Genomic DNA, 19,668 nt, shown 5'->3' on the forward strand with positions numbered 1-19,668 from the left:
CCCCCCTCCCCCCCTCCCCCCCCGCCCAGCGGTCACGTGAGATGGGGAGGCGCGGGGGTCACGTGAGAGGGGAGGCGCGGGGGTCACGTGAGAGGGGACGCGCGGGTCACGTGAGCCGGGAGGCGCCGGCGCGCGATCGCCACCGCCCGTCACGTGACCCCGATTCCCCCCGCCTTCTCCCTTCCGCCCCCTCCCAACTCCGCCTCACGTGACCCGGCGGAGTTTCCCCTTTTCCCCTCCCCCTGGAACCCCACCCCTCGTCCCTTCCGTTCCGGGATCCCGAGGTTCCGCGGCCTTAACGGCCCGCGGTAATCGTCATCATCGTCTTCGTAGAATAATATTGATTAATAATAATGTTATGAATATGTTGAGCGATCAGTCCGGTGCTCTGCACACTTAACAAATACCATAAAAGAATAATAATAATAATCACTGTGCTATTGGTTAAGCGCTTACTATGTGCTAGACACAGTTCTAAGCATGGGGTAAATAGAGGATAGCAGTAATAATAATAACGATAGGTGTTAAGCACTAATTATGTGCCAGGCTCTGTCCTGAGTGCTGGGGTGGGTACAAGCAAATCAGTTCGGGCACAGTCCCTGTCTCACATGGGACTCCCACTCCCAATCCCCAATTTACAGATGAGGAAACTGAGGCCCAGAGATATGAAGCGACTTGCCCAAGTTCACCCAGCAGACAAGTGGCGGAAAGGGGATTAGAACCCAGGTCCTTCTGACTTCCAGGTGTGTGCTCTATCCACCAGACCACACTGCTTCTCAATAATCCGGTCGCGCATGGGTCTCACAGAGTAAAGAAGAGGAACGGTTTTTTGAATCCCCCACTTTGCAGATGAGGGAACTGAGGCACAGGAAATTCATTCGTTCATTCAGTCATATTTATCGAGCCCTTACTGTGTGCAGAGCACTGTACTAAGCACTTGGGAGAGGACGGTATAACATCACACGCATTCCCTGCCTGCAACTGGCTGCCCGTTTAAAAGGGGAGAAAGACATCAATATAAGTAAATAAATGAATAGATAAATAAGTAAATTAAAAACTACAGATAGATACACATATATCTATCTACACATAAGTGCTGTGGGGAAGGAAGGGAGGTTGAAATGAAAGGAAATAATAACGTTGGTATTTCTTAAGCGCTTACTATGTGCCGAGCACTGTTCTAAGCGCTGGGAGAGACACAGGGGAATCTGGTTGTCCCACGTGGGGCCCACAGTCTTAATCCCCATTTTACAGATGAGGTAACAGGCACCGAGAAGCGAAGTGACTTGCCCACAGTCACACAGCTGACAAGTGGCAGAGCTGGCATTCGAACCCGTGACCTCTGACTCCAAAGCCCATGCTCTTTCCACTGAGCTGAAGTGACTTGCTCAAGGTTGCACAGCAGACAAGAGGCAGAGCTAGGATTAGAACCCAGGACCTCCGTCTCACAGGTCGGCGGTCTTTCCACTAAAGAAGCCGCCCGGCTTAGTGGATAGAGCGTGGGCCACGGGAGTCGGGAGGTCATGGGTTCTAATCCTGCCTCTGCCACTTGTCTGTGGGGTGACTTTGGGCTTCACTTCACTTCTCGGGCCCTCAGTTCCCTCATCTGGAAAATGGGGATTGAGATTGTGAGCCCCACGTGGGATGGGGATACTGATTTGCTAGTGTCCACCCCAGTGCTTAGTACAGTGCCTGGCACGTTGGAAACACTTAACAAATACCATAATTATTATTATTATTATTATTTCCTTATTAATAAAAAGTTGCCTCAGTTACTTCATCTGACAAATGGAGAGTAAGGCTGTGAGCCCTATGTGAGACAGGGACAGCGTCCACCCTGATGCGCTTATATTCACTCCAGTCCTTAGAACAGTGTCTGGCCCATAGTAAGCACTTAAATACCACAATTATTATAAAGTTGCCTCAGTTACCTCATCTGTCGAATGGGAATTAAGATAATAATAATAATAATGTTGGTATTTGTTAAGCGCTTACCATGTGCCGAGCACCGTTCTAAGCGCTGGGGGAGACACGGGGGAATCAGGTGGTCCCTCCTGGGGCTCACAGTCTTCATCCCCATTTTACAGATGAGGGAACTGAGGCACCGAGAAGCGACGCGACTCGCCCACCGTCACACAGCTGACAAGTGGCCGAGCCGGGATTCGAACCCACGCCCTCTGACTCCAAAGCCCGGGCTCTTGCCACTGAGCCCCGCCGCTTCTCTAAGATTGTGAGCCCCACTTAGGACCGGGACGGTGTCCACCCTGATGGGCTTGTATTCATTCAGTGGTATTTATTGAGCGCTTACTACGTGCAGAGCACCGTCCCGAGCGCTTGGGATGTACAATCTGGCAACGGATAGAGACCATCCCTGCCCACTGATGGGTCTGCGGTCTAATGGACCGCATCCAACCCAGCTCTTAGTACAGTGCTTGGTACACGGTAAATGCTTAACAACTTCCCCCTTCTAGACTGTCAGCCCACTGTGGGCAGGGATTCTCTCTCTTTCATGCCCTCTTGTACTTTCCACACAGGAAGCGCTCAGTAAATCTGATGGAATGAATGGATGGATGGAGGGACGAATACATCCCAGCCTGCACCTTCGGCTCCCCTGGTGCTCACCTCGTCACTGGGCCTCCATCTCGCCTGTCCGGCCGTCGGCCCCTGGCCCGCGTCCCGCCTCTGGCCTGGAACGCCCTCCCTCCTCAGATCCGCCAGACGATCCCTCGTCCTCCCCTCAAAGCCCTCGCGGAGGCTCACCTCCTCCGGGAGGCCTTCCCAGACTAAACCCCCCTTTTCCCCCCCCCCCCCCCCCCCCACCGCCCAGGCTCGCTCCCTTACCCCGGCCCGGCCACTTGTCGGCTGTGTGACCGTGGGCGAGTCACTTCACTTCTCTGGGCCTCAGTGACCTCATCTGGAAAATGGGGATGAAGACTGGGAGCCCCACGTGGGACCGCCTGATGACCCTGTCTCTCCCCCGGCGCTTAGAACGGTGCTCTGCACACAGTAAGCGCTTAACCAATACCAACATTATTATTATTAGGCAGCGTGGGTCAGTGGAAAGAGCACGGACTCTGGAGTCAGAGGTCATGGGTTCGAATCCCGGCTCGGCCCCTCGTCAGCTGTGTGACTTTGGGCGAGTCACTTCACTCCTCGGTGCTTCCGTGACCTCATCTGAAAAATGGGGATGAAGACTGGGAGCCCCACGAGGGACCACCTGATTCCCCCGTGTCTCCCCCAGCGCTTAGAACAGTGCTGGGCACATAGTAAGCGCTTAACAAATACCGACATCATTACTATTTATTATCGTTATTACCCCTCCCTGCCCCACAGCCCTTGTGTATATTTGTACATGTCTATAACTCTATCTATTTGATTAATGATGTGTCTATATCTATAATTCTATTTATATCGATGCTACTGTTGCCTCTTTACTGTCTTGTCGCCTGTCTCCCAAGCGCTTAGTCCAGAGCAGCGTGACTCAGCGGAAAGAGCCCGGGCTTGGGAGTCAGAGGTCATGGGTTCGAATGCCGCCTCTGCCACTTGTCAGCCGTGGGACTGTGGGCCAGTCACTTCACTTCTCGGGGGCCTCAGTTCCCTCACCTGTCAAATGGGGATGAAGACTGGGAGCCTCACGTGGGACCACCTGATCCCCCTGTCTCTCCCCCGGCGCTTAGAACAGTGCTCGGCACGTGGTAAGCGCTGAACAAATACCAACATTATTATTATTATTATTAATATAATAAGCGCTCAATAAAACGACTGAATGAATTCTAGCCTGCGAGCCCGTTGTGGGCGGGGATTCTGTCTCTGTGTTGCTGAATCGTCCTCTCCCAAGCGCTTAGTCCAGTGCTCTGCACACAGTCAGCGCTCAATAAATACTATTGAATGAATGAATGTTTGAATGAATGAATGAACGAACGAATGAATGAATGCCATACGCCAAAAAATCCACCCTCCCCATGACGTAAGCACTGGTGGGCGGGTCCCGGAGACGCCCCGCCCCCTCCTCTCGTCCTGGGCCCCTCCCCTTCCTCCTCCCGCGCGCCCCCTGTCGTCGCGGGGCGGGGGAGCGCCGGACGTGGCCCAATGAACGGGCGCTCCTAGGCGGAGGGGGCGTGGCCTCGCCTTGGCCACACCCCTCCCACCTCCCTGCCGTCGCGGGGCGGGGGAGCGCCGGACGTGGCCCAATGAGCGGGCGCGCCGCGGAGGTGGGGGCGTGGCCGCGCCTCGGCCCCTCCCTCCCGCGTCGACGGGGCGGGGAGCGCCTGACGCGGCCCAATGAGCGTGCGCCGCGTCGCCAGGAGGGCGTGGTCTCGGCTCGGCCCCTCGCCTCCCCCCGTCTCCGCGGGGCGGGGGGGCGCCGGAGGTGGCCCGACGAGCATGCGCGCGGCGAAGGCGAGGGGGCGGGGCCTACCGTCGGCCCCGCCCCCCTTCCCGCCCCCGCGGGGCGCGGGCCAATGAGCGTGCGCGGCGCGAGCCCGGGGGGCGGGTCCGGGTCCGGGTGTCAGGGCGCAGGCCCGGCGGCCCGGGGCGCCAATGAGCGCGCGCCGCGTCCGGGCCCCCGCTGCCCTTGGCCTGGGGTGCGCGCGAGCGGCGGCGGCGGCGGCGGCGTTGGCGAGCACGAGCGCGGGCGCCCCTCGCCCCTAACGGCCCGGCGGGTGAGCGGGAGGGAGGGAGGGAGGGAGGAAAGGGGGGGACGGGGGGGGAGGGTCTCCGGAGCCCCCCGGGCGGCGCACCTCCTCCGGGAGGCCTTCCTACCGTGCGTCTGCACCATCGTTATTTTCTTCCTGCCCCGTCTCCGCCTCTCCTTCCCCGGATTTTGACGCCTCTTTTGTTTCGCTGCGGGTCGTGGGGCAGGGATGGGCCTCTCTCCGATCCCCCCCCCTTGGCCGTTCCAAAGCGCTTAATAATAATAATAACGTTGGTATGGCTGAGCGCTTACTCTGTGCAGAGCGCTGTTCCAAGCTCTGGGGAGATCCAGGATCATTCATTCAGTAGTTTTTATTGAGCACTTACTCTGTGCTGAGCGCTGTTTTAAGCGTCGGGGAGATCCAGGGTCATTCATTCAGTAGCATTTATTGAGCACTTTGTGCAGAGCGCTGTCCTAAGCGCTGGGGGAGATCCAGGATCATTCATTCAGTAGTATTTATTGAGCACTTACTCTGTGCAGAGCGCTGTTCGAAGCGCTGGGGGAGATCCAGGGTCATTCATTCAATAGTATTTCTTGAGCACTTTGTGCAGAGCGCCGTTCTAAGCGCTGGGGGAGATCCAGGGTCATTCAGTAGTATTTCTTGAGCACTTTGTGCAGAGCGCCGTTCTAAGCGCTGGGGGAGATCCAGGGTCATTCATTCAGTAGTATTTCTTGAGCACTTACTTTGTGCAGAGCGCTGTTCTAAGCGCTGGGGGGAGATCCAGGGTTATTCATTCATTCAGTAGTATTTATTGAGCACTCACCTCTGTGCAGAGCGCTGTTCTAAGCGCTGGGGGGGGGGGGGTCTCCCATCAGGTTGACCCCCGTGAGGCTCCCCGTCTTCCTCCCCATTTTACAGATGAGGTCACCGAGGCTCAGTGCAGGGCTCTGCACACGGGAGGCGCTCAGTACGCACGGTGGAAGGAAGAGGCAGCGCTTAGGAAATGCCGTGAAGAAAGGCGCTGAGCAGTTGCCGCTTCAGAGAAAAAAGGGGACGAGAGAGGACAGGGTTCGTTGCGGGGCAGGGATTGGGCTCTGTCCGTTGCCCGACTGTCCATTCCGAGCGCTTAGTCCGGTGCTCTGCACCGAGTAGGCGCTCAGTACGTAGGATGGAATGAATAGGAAGCGCTTAAATACCGTTAAAAAGGCGCCGAGCAGATACCGGTTAAAAGTAAAAGGGGACGAGAGAGGAGGACACAGTTCGCTGTGGGGCAGGGACGGGCTCTATCGGTTGCCCAACTGTCCATTCCGAGCGCTTAGTCCGGTGCTCTGCACACAGTAGGCGCTCAATACGTAGGATGGAACGAAAGAATAGCGAGCGCTTAAGAAATACCATTAAAAAAGCGCTTAGCAGATGCCCCTCCGAAGGAGAAAGGGGACGAGAGATGAGGACAGAGTCCGTTGCGGGGCAGCGATGGTCCCTGTCCGTTACCCAGTTGTCCGTTCCGAGCGCTTAGTCCAGTAGCTCTGCCCTGAGTAGGCGCTTAATACGTAGGATGGAATGAATGAACGAGGGTCTCCCGTGCCGTCCCGTCCCCTGCAGGCAGGCATCGTGGCTGTGTCGGAGAGGATGGAGAGGACGTCGAAGCGGCCCTTCCGGGCCCTGGCCGCCGGGCCACCGCCGCTCCTGCTGCTGCCGCCGCTGCTGCTGCTGGCCAACCTGTTGGCCCTGACGGGTAAGTGTCTTAGACGCCCCCCGGCCCACCCGCACCTCCCCCCCCACGGGGGACCGAGAACTGACCTCCCCCGAGAGCCCCCCTCCTCCGGGAAGACTCTCCAGGACCCCGCGAGGCACAGCTCACTGCGGGCAGGGAACGTGGCCGGTCGTCGTTGCGTTGTGAGAATGAGGGTAACGTCGGTGTTTCTTCAGCCCTCATGGGCGCCGAGCACTGCTCTAAGCGCCGGGGTAATGCTAATAGGGTATTTGTGAATAATAATAATAATGTTGGTATTTGTTAAGCGCTTACTACGTGCAGAGCACTGTTCTAAGCGCTGGGGTAGACACAGGGGAATCAGGTTGTCCCACGTGGGACTCACAGTCTTCATCCCCATTTTCCAGATGAGGTCACTGAGGCACAGAGAAGTGAAGTGACTCGCCCACAGTCGCACGGCTGACAAGTGGCAGAGCCAGGATTCGAACCCATGACCTCTGACTCCGAAGCCCGGGCTCTTTCCACTGAGCCACGCTGTGTGCCAAGCACTTCTCTAAGCGCCGGGGTAATAATAACAATGGTATTTGTTAAGCGTTTACTACGTGCCGAGCACTGTCCTAAGCGCTGGGGGAGATACAGAGTAGTCTGGTTGTCCCACGTGAGGCTCACGGTCTTCATCCCCCTTTTCCAGATGAGGGAACTGGGGCCCAGAGAAATTAGTGACTTGCCCAAGTCACCGAGCTGACAGGTGGCGGAGCCGGGATTAGAACCCGCGACCTCGGACTCCTAAGCCCGGGTTCTTTCCGCTGAGCCACGCTGCTCCTCTAGCGATGATAGGGTATTTGTGAAGCGCTCACTGTGTGCCGAGCACTGCTCTAAGCGCTGGGGTAATCGTGGCTCCCTGGAAAGAGCCCGGGCTTCGGAGTCAGAGGCCATGGGTTCGAACCCCGGCTCCGCCACTTGTCAGCCGTGTGACTTCGGGCGAGTCGCTTCACTTCTCGGTGCCTCAGTCACCTCATCTGTAAAAAAACGGGGATGAAGACTGTGAGCCCCGCGGGGGATAACCTGATTCCCCTGTGTCTCCCCCAGCGCTTAGCACAGTGCTCGGCTCGTAGTGAGCGCTTAACAAATACCAACGTTATTAATAGCAATAGCGGTGATATTTAAGCGCTCACTGTGTGCCGAGCACTGCCCCAACCACTGGAGTAATAATAGTAGTCATGGTATTTGCTAAGCGCTCACTAAGTGCCAAGCACCGTTCTAAGCCCTGGGGTAGATACGAGGTCATCGGATTGTCCCACGTGACGCTCACAGTCTTCGTCCCCTTTTTACGGATGAGGGAGCTGAGGCCCAGAGAAGTGAAGTGACATGCCCAAGGTCACACAGCTGACAGGTGGCAGAGCAGGGATTAGAACCCGTGACCTCTGACTCCCCAGCCCGCGCTCTTCCCACTGAGCCACGCTGCTTCTATTCCCCCGAGCGCTTAGTCCGGCGTTCTTCACACGGTAAACGCTCAATAGACACGATCGAATGAATAGCGTGACGACGGTATTGGTTCAGCGGTTACTGTGTGCCAAGCATTGATCTAAATGCCGGAGTGTGCGTTCAGTCCCATTTATTGAGCGCTTGCTGTGCGCAGAGCACTGTACTAAACGCCTGGAAACTACACTTCAGCAAGAGAGAGAGTCCCAGGCCGCAGTCCCGGGGGGAGGGGAGGCAGGCATAAAAAAAGTGAACAGGCATCAGAAGCGTCGATAGAAACAAAGAGAATCATAGCTGTGTATACACATCAAAACAAGTAAACAGGCGTAGGGGTAAGTAGAATTCTAGACATGTACAAATAATAATAATAACGTTGGTATCTGTTAAGCGCTTACTCTGTGCAGAGCACTGTTCTGAGCGCTGGGGTAGACACAGGGGAATCAGGTTGTCCCACGTGGGGCTCACAGTCTTCATCCCCATTTGACAGATGAGGGAACTGAGGCACAGAGAAGTGAAGTGACTCGCCCACAGTCAGCTGACAAGTGGCAGAGCCGGGAGTCGAACCCATGACCTCCGCCTCCCAGGCCCGGGCTCTTTCCACTGAGCCACGCCGCTTCCCCTACCAAGCGCTTGGGAGAGTACAGTCGATCAGAGCCGGGAGACACGTTCCTTGCCCCCGGGGAGCTAGAGGGCTTTCAGTGATAGTTCTCGGTGGCCGGTATGCGAGCGTGTGACTGTCCGTGAGCGTCCGTTCTCTCCCCCACCCCTCCCGTCCGGCTCCGGTCGGCTTCCCGAGGCCGCGGTCTTCAACCGGGCCTCCTCCTCCCCCCGCCCCCTCCCCCGGAATCCCGGACGGGGTCCGCGTATCCAGGCCGCCCTCCGCCCTCCCGCCACCCCGTCCTCCCCCCCCCCCCCCCCCACCCTTCCGCGTCGGCACCCGGCCCGTAGGCCGTGCCCGCCGTGCGGGTCTTCGGGACGGACCCGCCGACCCCCCCGCCCCCTTCCAGACACGCTGGCGGTGATGTCGGTGGACCTCGGCAGCGAATCCATGAAGGTGGCGATCGTCAAACCCGGGGTGCCCATGGAGATCGTCCTGAACAAGTGAGGGCCGGCGGGCGGCCGGGGGCGGGGGGCGGGGGGGGTGGGCCCCCGAGCTCCACCGGGGGCCCCGGCGCGGCCTCTCGGGCCCCGGGTCGACCGCCCCTCCCCGTCCGCTTCTCCAGGGAGTCCCGGAGGAAGACCCCCGTCACCGTGGCCCTGAAGGAGAACGAACGGTTCTTCGGAGACGGCGCGGCCAGCGTGGTGAGGCCTCCCTGGCCGGCCCCGGGGGGACGGCCGCGGTGCCCCCCCCCCCCCCGGCCCCGAGACGGGGCGTCGGGGAACGATGACCTCTCCTCTCCCTCCCCGCGCCAGGCCATCAAGAACCCGAAGGTGGCCCTGCGCTACTTCCGGGACCTGCTGGGGAAGAGGGCGGACAACCCGCACGTGGCACTGTACCGCAGGCGTTTCCCCGAGCACGAGCTGGCCGCCGACCCGCGGAGGCAGACGGTGCTCTTCCGCCTCACCCCGTGAGTGGCGGCCTCCCTCTCCGGGGCCTTCCCCGGGCCGGGCCGGCGGCCCCCCGCGTCCGGCCACGGCGCCGCCTCTTGTCCCTCTTAACCGACCGACCCCCCCGACGGCCGTCCTTGTGTCCGTCCCCCCGGGATCCGTCCGTCCCCCGTGGCGCCTTGGGACGTCCCGCTTGTAGGTTACGTCGGTGGGGTGGAGCGGGGCCTCCCCGTCCGGCCGCCGCCCGTTTCCTCTGTCCCCTGTCCCCGTCCCCGCCGGGTCCCCAGAAGGCTCTGCGCTCTGACCCTTTTACCCGTCGGCTCCTTTCCAGGCAGATGCAGTTTTCTCCCGAGGAGGTCCTGGGGATGGTGCTGAACTATTCCCGCTCTCTGGCTGAGGAGTTTGCCGGTGAGGGTCTTGGCTGCCGGTAGGGGGGCGTTCGCCGGGGGAAGGCTTCCCGGAGGAGGCGGCGGTTCTAGGAGGCTCTCGGAGCCCGAGGGGGCTGCGGTCCAGCTGACCTCCCTCCCGAATCCTCGCCTCCCACCTAACTTTCCCACCCAGTCGACCCCGCCGCCAGTTCCCTCCCCGGGCCGGCAGCCTGCGATGTTGGCGTCATCCCTGATTCCGGTCCCGTCGCCGCTTTTCCCACGTCATCCGCGGAACCCGCCCCTCCCTCTTCGTCCAAAAGCCCCCCCCCCCCCCCCCCCCCCCGGGCCGGGCGCTGGCCGTACCCCGGCTTGCCCACCCCCTCCGTCTCTCTCCTCTCCTCTCCGCTCCACCCTTGCCCCTGCTGCCCGGATCCCCTTTCTGAAACCCCGGGCGCAAGTCTACCCCGTTCCTCCGAAGCCTCCGGTGGCGGCTCGGTCCTCTCCGCCTCGAGCGGTGCCGCCTCGCGGAGAAGCCGCCCGACCCCGTGGAGCGAGCCGGGGCCCGGGGGCCGGAGGACACGGGTTCCGATCCCAGCTCTCCCCCTCCTCCGCCGCGTCGCCTTGGACGGGTCCCTCGGCTTCTCTGCGCCTCAGTTCCCTCTCACCTGTAAAAGGGGGATTGAGACCGTGAGCCCCAGGTGGGACAGGGTACCCCAGCGTTTAATATAGTGCCCGGCACACAGTAAGCGCTTAACAGATACCATTTTGGAAGAAAAGGAATCGAACTCGGAGCAGCTGAACGTGGGGACCGGGACGGGCTGGGCCCGGGACACGAGGCGGAGGGAAGACGGGCTGGTTCAGAGGGCGCGGGAGGCGGCCGGGCGGAGGGCGACGGCCCCCCACGGCTGGGGGACCGGGGCGGCGGGGCGGCGGGGTACGGAGCGGGCCCGGGAGGGCAGAGGCCAAGCGTCTGCCCGTCCGCCCGACCCGCAGAGCAACCCATCAAGGACGCGGTGATCACGGTGCCAGCCTTCTTCAACCAGGCGGAGCGGCGGGCCGTACTGCAGGCCGCCCGCATGGCCGACCTCAAGGTCCTGCAGCTCATCAACGCCAACACCGCCACGGCCCTCAGCTACGGCGTCTTCCGCCGCAAAGACATCAACGCCACCGCCCAGGTGCCCGACGGGGAGGGGGCGCGGGGGGCCGGCGGGAGGACGCCCCGGGGGTCCCCGGCCCCGCTGATCCCCCACCCCTCCGCCTCCCCGCAGAACGTGATGTTCTACGACATGGGGGCCGGCAGCACCGTCTGCACCGTCGTCACCTACCAGACGGTGAAGACCAAGGAGGCGGGGACGCAGCCCCAGCTGCAGATCCGCGGGGTGGGGTGAGTACCGGCGGAGGGGCGGGAGGCGGGGGCCGGGCCCCCGCGCCCGCCTCCCCGGCCCCTCGCGCCACTCCCCCCCTCCGCCCCCCGCAGCTTCGACCGCACCCTCGGAGGGCTGGAGATGGAGCTGCGCCTGCGGGAGCACCTGGCCGGGCTGTTCAACGAGCAGCGGCGGGCGCAGGGCGCGCCGGACGTCCGCGGCAACCCTCGGGCCATGGCCAAGCTGCTGCGCGAGGCCAACCGGCTCAAGACCATCCTGAGCGCCAACGCCGACCACACGGCGCAGGTGCCCGGGCCGGGGGCGGGCGGACCCCCGGAGCGGGGACGCGACCGCCGTCTTCCCCCGCGCGTTTTGGGTGGCGGGGTCGGGACCCGACGGGGCTAAACCCCCGTCCCCCAACTTCCCCGGCAGATCGAGGGGCTGATGGACGACGTGGACTTCAAGGCCAAGGTGACGCGGGCCGAGCTGGAGGATCTGTGCGCGGACCTGTTCGAGCGCGTGCCGGGGCCCGTGCGGCAGGCCCTCGGCAGCGCCGAGATGAGCCTGGTGAGCCCGGGGGGGCCCCGCCGGGGGACGGCGAGCGGGGGGCCCGGGGAATTCGGGGCTCCCCGCGTCGGGCCGGGGGCTTCTGTGGCGTCCGGGGGGGGGGGGGGGGGCGCGGCCGTGATCCCGCGCGTGGGGGTGGGTCCCCGGGTGGATTCCGGCCCGGACGGGGCTCCTCGCCGACCCCCCCCGTCCCCGCCCCGCTCTCCCCGCCTCCGCCCAGGACGAGATCGAGCAGGTGATCCTGGTCGGGGGAGCCACCCGGGTGCCCAAGGTGCAGGAGGCTCTGCTCAAGGCCGTGGGCAAGTGAGTCCGGGGGGCGGGGGGGGGGTGGGTCACCGGTGAGGCGGAGGGCGGATGGTGGGGGGGGACCTCTGGGGAGATGGCACTGACCCCTCCTGGTCCTCTCACCTCCCCCCGCCCCCCCCCCCCAGAGAGGAGCTGGGGAAGAACATCAACGCCGACGAGGCCGCGGCCATGGGGGCCGTGTACCAGGCGGCGGCGCTCAGCAAGGCCTTCAAGGTGAAGCCCTTCGGTGTGCGGGACGCCACCCTCTTCCCCATCCAGGTGAGCGCCCCCCCCCCCCCCCCCCCCCCCCCCCCGAGGAATCGCTCGTGCGTACCGAGCGCTCACCGGGCGCCGCGCGCCGACCTGAGCGCGTGGAGGGTAGAACGTGACGACGTAACGGACGTGTTCCCCGCCCCCAGCGAGCTTAGGGTCTAGAGGGGAAGACGGGCGACGTAAAGAAATATAAACGAACGGCCACGGGTTCCGATCCCGGCCCTGCCGCCCGCCCGCTGGGTGACCCTGGGCGAGTCACTCGGCCGGGCCTCGGTTCCCTCATCCGGAGGACGGGGGTCGGGCCTGGGAGCGGCCCCACGGGGGACAGGGACTGCGGCCAACCGATTCGCCTGCAGCCACCCCAGCGCTTAGTACGGTGCCTGGCACGTAGTGACCGCTTAACAGAGGGCGCAGTCGTTAGAAATACCGGATGGGCACGTAAGCGCTCTAGGGCCGAGAGGCCGGGTGAATAAAGGGAGCGGGTCAGGGCGACGCAGGAGGGAGTGAGAGAAGAGGAAAGGCGGACTCGGTCGGGGAAGGCCCCTCGGAGGAGAGGGAGGGTCGCCGTCGGAGACGCGGGAGGGTGGCGGGGGCCGGGGGCCGGGGGCCGGAGGCGGGCGAGAGGCGGTCGGTGAGATGGACGGGGTCCCAGGCCGACTGCCTCTCGCCCCCTCCCGCCCGCCGCCTTCCCCCCCAGGTGGAGTTCAGCCGGGAAGTGGAGGAGGAGAGCGGCGGGCGGAGCCTGAAGCACAACAGACGTCTCCTGTTCTCCCGCATGGGCCCCTACCCCCAGCGCAAGGTCATCACCTTCAACCGCTACAGCCACGACTTCCGCTTCAGCGTCAACTACGGCGACCTGGGCTTCCTGGGGCCGGACGACCTGCGGTCAGTGGGGCGGGGGGGCTCCCGTCACCGGCCGAGTGACCCCCGGGGCGACCTGGGGCGGGGGACCGCCGGCCAGCCCCTCCCCCGCGCCCCTTAACCTCCGCCGGGCCCCTTCCCCCGCAGGGCGTTCGGCTCCCCGAACCTGACCACGGTGAAGCTCAAGGGCGTCGGAGAGGCCTTCCGGAAGCACCCGGGCTACGAGTCCAAGGGCATCAAGGCTCACTTCAACCTGGACGAGAGCGGCGTGCTGAGCCTGGACCGGGTGAGGGGCCGCGTCGACCGGGCCGGGGGCGGGGGGGGGGGAGGGGCGGTCCCGCCGGCCCCGGCCTGACCCCCCGGCCCGTCGGGCCTCGCAGGTGGAGTCGGTGTTCGAGACGACGGTGGAGGAGAAGCCCGAGGAGGAGTCCACGCTGACCAGTAAGGGGAGGGGTCGGCAGGAGGACCGCGGGGGGCGGCGGGGGCGGGCGCCGCCGGGTGCGAGACCTCGATCCCGACGCGCCGCCGTCCCTCTCCCGCAGAGCTGGGCAACACCATCTCCAGCCTGTTCGGCGGAGGCTCCGCCGCGGACGCCGGAGAGAACGCGACCGAGGCCACCCCGGTGAGCGCCGGCGGAGTCGGGGCGACCGGTGGCCGCAGAATGACCTCCGGGCCCGGCCCCGCCCTCCCCTCCTCTCTCCCCTCGGGTTTCGCGCGGGACCCCCCGCCCCCGGTCCGGACCGGAAGGCCAATCGGTCAGTCGTACGTATTGAGCGCTCGCTGCGTGCAGAGCACTGCGCTGAGCGCTTGGGAGAGCACGCGGTAACGGAGACGGTAACGTGTCCCCCGCCCACGACGAGCTTACGGTGGTCTAGAGGGGGAAACGGACATCAGCGCAGACAAATAAATGACGGATGGGGACGTGAATTCTGTGGGGCCGAGGGAGGGGTGAGTTGAGGGAGCGAGTCAGGGTGACGCGGAAGGGGGTGGGTGAAGGGGAAAGGGGGGCTCAGTCAGGGAAGGCCTCTCGGAGGAGATGGCCTCCGACGAGGCCGCGAAGAGGGGGAGAGAGGGAGGCTAACCGACGTGTGCGTCCTCCGCCCCAGGAGGAGGAGGAGGGCCCGGCGGAGGGGAGCAGGGTAGAGCCCCCGAAACAAGCCGAGCGAGGGGCGCAAGGGGAGCAAGCCGAGACCCCCAAGGAGGCGGAGAAGCGGCCCCCGCCCCCGGAGCCGGCCGCCGACAAGGCCCCCGAGGGGGAGAAGGCGGCCGAGGAGGAGGCGGGAGAGGAGAAGGCGGAGGGTCGGGTGAGTCGGGGGGCCGGGGCGGAGCGGGGAGGAGCCGGGGGCCCGCCGGGTCCCCTCGGTGGGTGACGAGGGCGTCCCGGTCTGCCCCCTCCCCAGGAGGCGCGCGAGAAGGGGGAGGGCGCGGCGGAGGGCGGGGCCCAGGCCCCCGAGGAGGAGCCGCCCAAAGCCAAGGCGCTGAAGAGACAGAAGCTGGTGGAGGAGATCACGGCGGAGCTGGTGGTGCTGGACCTGCCGGACCCGTCCGACGACGAGCTGGCGCGCTCCCTGCGGCGGTGAGGGGGCCGGGGGGCGGCCGGCCGGACGGACGGACGGGGCCCGGGCCGGGGAGGGGAGACGCGGGGCGGTCCCGGGGCTGACCCCGTCTCCCCCCCGCCCCCCACCCCGTGGGGCTCAGGCTCCAGGACCTGACCCTCCGCGATCTGGAGAAGCAGGAGCGGGAGAAGGCCGCCAACAGCCTGGAGGCCTTTATCTTCGAGACCCAGGTGAGCCGGGGCCCCCGGCACCGCCCGGAGACGCCCACGGACGCAAGCCGCCCCCTCCCCCCCCACCCCGGCGCCGTGCCCGCGGGTGGCGTGTCCTGTGCCCCGAACCCACGGGTGGCGTGTCCGGTGCCCCGCTCCCTCCTCCCCCCAGGACAAGCTGTACCAGTCCGAGTACCAGGAGGTGTCCACGGAGGAGCAGCGCGAGGAGATCTCTGTCCGGCTGCGGGCCACGTCCGCCTGGCTGGAGGACGAGGGCTTCGGGGCCAGCACCAAGGTGCGGGGAGGGGGTCCGGGGCGGGGAAGGATTCCGGAGTCCGAAGGGGAGCGGGGGTTTCCCCGGCACCCGGGGTCGGGGCGCCGGGCTCCCCCGAGGCCGGGCCTGACCCCCCCGACCCCGCCTCGCGCCAGCAGGACCTGAAGGAGAAGCTGGCGGAGCTCCGCAAGCTGTGCCGGGGGCTGTTCCTGCGAGTGGACGAGCGCCGGAAGTGGCCCGAGCGGCTGGCCGCCCTCGACGGCCTCCTCAACCACTCCAGCATCTTCCTCAAGTGAGTGGCGCCCGGCCCGCCCCCCCCGCCCCGCCTCCCGAGTCCCCCCGAGTCCCCCCGGGCTGGGAGCCGGGGGAGGGGCGGAGACGGGATCCCCCGCCCTCCCGGGGCCGACGGGGCGGACCGAGCTGCGGGCCTGGCAGACCCGAGGGGCTCCTGGATCCTCTCTCGCCCCTCTCCTCCCTGCCCCTCCCCTCCCGCCCCCCGCCCGCCCCAGGGGTGCCCGGATGATCCCCGAGGTGGACCAGATCTTCACGGAGGTGGAACTGAACACGCTGGAGCGGGTCATCGACGAGACGGGGGTGAGGAAGCCCCGCTGGGTCGGGGGAGGGCGGGGAGGGAGAGGGGTGGCCCGTCTCCCCCCTTGGGTGACCCCCCGCGCCCTCCCCCGGGCCAGGCGTGGAAGAACGCGACGCTGGCGGAGCAGGCCCGGCTGGCGCCCGCCGAGAAACCGGTGCTGCTGTCGAAGGACATCGAGGCCCGGATGGCGGCGCTGGACCGCGAGGTGCAGTACCTGCTCAACAAGGCCAAGTTCGCCAAGCCGCGGCCCCGGGCCAAGGACAGGAACGCCACCGAGACCGAGCCGCCCCGCAACGCCAGCGCCCCCGGCCCCGAGGCCGCCCCGCCCACAGGTGAGCCGGCGCCCGCTGCCCGGACCCGGGTTCCCATCCCGGCTGCGCCGCTCCCTTCACCCGTTCCTGTTTACGTGCGGAGCGTGGTGCGGGGCCCTCGGGGAGTACGGTTTGGCAGCGGAGAGAGACCGTATCTGCCCCACGGCGGGCTCGCGGTCGAGAAAGGGGGGGAGACAGACAACAAACGGAACAGGTCGACAGGCATCGAGGGCATCAGGATAAATAGAGTTGTAGATATATACGCACCCGTGATAAAATAGGCAGAACAACGAGTACGTACAGATATACCCGGTGCCGTGGGGCGGGGAAGGGGAACTCGTCTGCTGGGTGACCTTGGGCAGGTCACGTATCTGGGCCTCATTTCCCTCATCTGGAAAACGGGGGTGAGGACTGCGAGCCCCATACGGGACCCGGACCGCCTCCCGCCTGAGTAGCCCCTACCTACCTCAGCGCTCGCTGTCTGGCACGGAGTAAGTGCTCAACAGATACCGTGCTAAGGAAAAGCCAGTGCCCCCGGCCCCAGAGTCACCCCACCCGCAGGCGAGCCGGCGCCCGGATCCCGGAGCGGGGCGGGGGGCCGGGGGTCCCGCGCCCGGTCAGCCCCGGCACCTGCCGCCCCCCCGATGGCCCTTCCCCCCCTCCCGCCCCCAGCAGGGAAGCCGGAAGCCGGGAAACCCGTCCCGGAGCCGCCCGGAGCAGGGGCCGACGCGGAGACCCCCGAGTTAGGTGAGTCGGAAGTGTCCCAGACCCCGCCTCTCTCCCGTCGCCCCCGGCCCTACGGCTAACACCGCCCCGTCGCCTCTCTTCTCCTGTCTTCCCAGGGGAAGCCGAGCCTCCGGAGCCGCCGGGGGCAGGTGAGCGGGGGGGCCGTCGGGGGGGCTCGGGGCCGGCTTTTCCCCGGGGGCGGGGGGGCGGGGTGGGGCCCGACCCCGCTGTCACCTCCTCCATCTCTCCTCGTCCCTCCCCGTCCCAGACGAAGAGCGGAAGGAGCAGCCGGCGCCGCCCGAGGACACACGGAAGAATGACGAGCTATAACCTCCCCGCGGCGCCCCCCCCCTATTTATTGCCCACCCCGGGGGCTCTCACCCCCCCCCCCCCCCCCGCCCCCCGGGGCTCGCCCTCTCCCCCCTCCACCCCCCCGGGGTGGGCGGAGGGGCCGAGCGGGCAGGGAGCGGGAGCCCCGGGCCGCTACCCCGAAGCCGTCGCCGGTCCAGCGCGCCACTCTGCCCGCGCTGGGAGCCCCAGCCTTCCGGCGAAGGGGGAGACGTGTCCGGGGGAAGGGGAGGGGAGGGGTCTGGCCGTTGGGCATTAGGGGGTGGGGGGAGAGTTCGGGGTGGGGTTGGGCTCTCATCCGACCCTCTCCCCTCTCAGGTTTTCTTGGTCTCGTCCCCCTCTCTTTCCCCCCTTCCCCGGTCTCCCTTCCCTCTCCCCCCCGACCTCCTTGCCGACTTGTGTCACCCGCCAGAGGAAGGGCCCCCGGGGGTGGGCTTGGGACCCGACCCAGCTGCTCTCTGCCCCTCCCTCCCCGAGCCCCCGGCCAGCATCTCATCTCAACCGCCCCCCGCCCCCCCCCCCCGCACCCAGTTTCATGGGTGAAGCCCCGGAGGATTGAGCTGGGGCTGCCAGCCGGGGTGAGGGCAGGCGGAAAGGAAGGGGCATCGCCCGTTGGGGCATCCGCTCTCCCCCTGGAGTCTCCCCGTCTCTAGATTTTGGCTGCCCCCCCCCCCCCCCGGCCCCATCCTCCTCTCTCCCGCCGCTGTCTCCTGGGCACGCGCTCTCCCGCCCCGGCTCCCGCCTCCCCAGGGGACCAAACCCGTGCTCTCTACTGTGATTCCCCCGAGGGGAAGGAGAGGAAGCCAGAGGGGAAATGTAAACGCCGACCCGGGGGGGGGGCGGGGGCGGGGGGTCGGGGGCCCGGTTCTCTCCCCTGGCACGCCGGGAGGTGGTACGGAGGAGTGGGTGGCTCTCTCCTCCCGGGATTCGTCGGCGACCCGGCTGGGGCCGAGGGGGCTGGCTATATCTGCGCTCCCCTTCGGATTCTCTCCCCCTCCCCGACGCCCCCCCAACACCACTACCTTCATTTTTTTTCTTTTCTTTTTTTGCCACATTGGCAGAAACTGGGATCCAGGTGTCCTTGCTCCTCCTTCCCCTGCCCGCACCCTTCCCCCGGCCCCGTCCCCTAGTGTTTGGGGTCTCTCTCTAGGCATTGAGGCTGGTTGGATAGTTTGGAGTGGAATTGTGCTTTGCTCCGTTGTTAATTGAGAAATGGTTTCAATAAAACGTTCACTTTTCTACAACCCCGGCATTCCTTTCTTCTTCTTTTTTTTTTTTTTTAACGGCATTTAAACGCTTGCTACGTGCCAGGCACCGTACTGAGCGCTGGGTATAAGCTGATCAGGTCGGGCACCGTCCACGTCCTGTGTGAGGCTCACGGTCTCAATCCCCGTTTTTAGACCAGGGAACTGGGGCACGAGGAAGTTCATTCCATCGTATCTATTGAGCTCTTACTGTGTGCAGAGCACTGTACTGAGTGCTTGGAAAGTACAGTTCGGCCACAGAGGCAATCCCCGCCTACCACGGGCTCACAGACCAGAGGGTGGCGTGTCCGGTGCTTGGCACGGAGTGAGCGCTTGATACCATCAGCATTATTCCGTCTCAAGTCACATAAGCAGGCAAGGGATGGAGGCAGGATTAGAACCCAGGTCCTTCTGACTCCCAGGCCTGGCTCTAGCCACTAGGCCACACTGCTCCGTAGGCTCCTTACACTCCTCTCCCCCGCTCCCTCCCCCGGAATAATAATGATGATGGCATTTGTTAAGCGCTCACTCTGTGCCGAGCACTGTTCTGATGATACGAGGTCATCAGGGTGTCCCACCTAGGGCTCACAGGCCTCATCCCCACTTTACAGATGAGGAGACTGAGGCCCAGAGAAGTTAAGTGACTTGTCCAAAGTCACACACAGCAGACAAGTGGCAGAGGGGGATTAGAACCCGCGACCCCCGGGTTCTTTCCACTGAGCCAGGCTGCTTCTCCATCTCCACCTGCATAGGAGAAGAGAGCTGAGAGAGGGGAGTGGCGGTTGAAACCCCGTCCCAGTCAATCTCCTCCTCCTCCTCCTCCTCCTCCTCAAGGGTATTTGAGCCCTTACTATGTGCAGAGCACTGTGCTAAACGCTTCCAAGAGTACAATACCATAGAGGTGGCTGACACATTCCCTGCCCACAGGGAGCTGACCATCTAGAGGAATTTCCTAGTCGTGTGTTTTCCATGAATTAACTGGGGTTGATTCAATCGTATCTGTGGAGCGCTTACTGTGGGCAGAGCACTGTACTAAGCGCTTGAAGAATAATACCTGGGCTTCTTAGCGGTGCTTTTGATTTCCAAAGCGCCCTACGTGATTTAGCTATCTACTCCTCGCAACACCTTTGCGAGGTAGGGTTCGGGAATAGTTACCCCTGATTTACAGCGGGGGAAACTGAGGCAGGGGAGGGCGAAGTGACTTGCCCAAAGCCACACGGCAAACGGGCGTCAGAGCCGGAACTCGGGGTCTCCGGCTTTCAGGCCCGCGGCTCTTCTCTGCTCCCCCTGCGCCTCCCCTCAGCTAAGCCCCCTT

At 64.5% G+C, this 19,668-nt stretch overlaps 1 protein-coding gene across 3 annotated transcripts; it reads left to right on the forward strand.

Annotated features, from left to right (window-relative positions):
• Positions 1-4,500: 4,500 nt before the first annotated feature.
• Positions 4,501-17,151, forward strand: HYOU1 (hypoxia up-regulated 1). Of its 3 annotated transcripts, XM_029075457.2 has the most exons (26): positions 5,565-5,702; positions 6,237-6,369; positions 8,835-8,928; positions 9,051-9,129; positions 9,241-9,395; positions 9,707-9,783; positions 10,737-10,918; positions 11,012-11,127; positions 11,221-11,413; positions 11,540-11,674; positions 11,895-11,977; positions 12,106-12,238; positions 12,930-13,117; positions 13,241-13,379; positions 13,474-13,534; positions 13,636-13,715; positions 14,200-14,397; positions 14,494-14,669; positions 14,792-14,879; positions 15,031-15,153; positions 15,291-15,424; positions 15,642-15,726; positions 15,822-16,056; positions 16,708-16,782; positions 16,878-16,910; positions 17,030-17,149. In XM_029075457.2, the coding sequence occupies exons 2-26, from the start codon at positions 6,264-6,266 to the stop codon at positions 17,089-17,091; spliced, it is 3,030 nt and encodes a 1,009-aa protein (XP_028931290.1). In that variant the 5' UTR covers positions 5,565-5,702; positions 6,237-6,263; the 3' UTR covers positions 17,092-17,149. The 3 variants fall into 3 exon arrangements, with proteins under 3 accessions (XP_028931291.1, XP_028931288.1, XP_028931290.1); XM_029075458.2 differs by lacking the exon at positions 5,565-5,702 and adding an exon at positions 4,501-4,661 and having other exon boundaries at positions 10,737-11,127; positions 17,030-17,151; XM_029075455.2 differs by having other exon boundaries at positions 5,564-5,702; positions 10,737-11,127; positions 17,030-17,150.
• The last annotated feature ends 2,517 nt before the right edge of the window (positions 17,152-19,668 follow it).

Source organism: Ornithorhynchus anatinus, chromosome 11 (genome assembly GCF_004115215.2).
Source record: "Ornithorhynchus anatinus isolate Pmale09 chromosome 11, mOrnAna1.pri.v4, whole genome shotgun sequence".
Classification (NCBI taxonomy): domain Eukaryota; kingdom Metazoa; phylum Chordata; class Mammalia; order Monotremata; family Ornithorhynchidae; genus Ornithorhynchus; species Ornithorhynchus anatinus.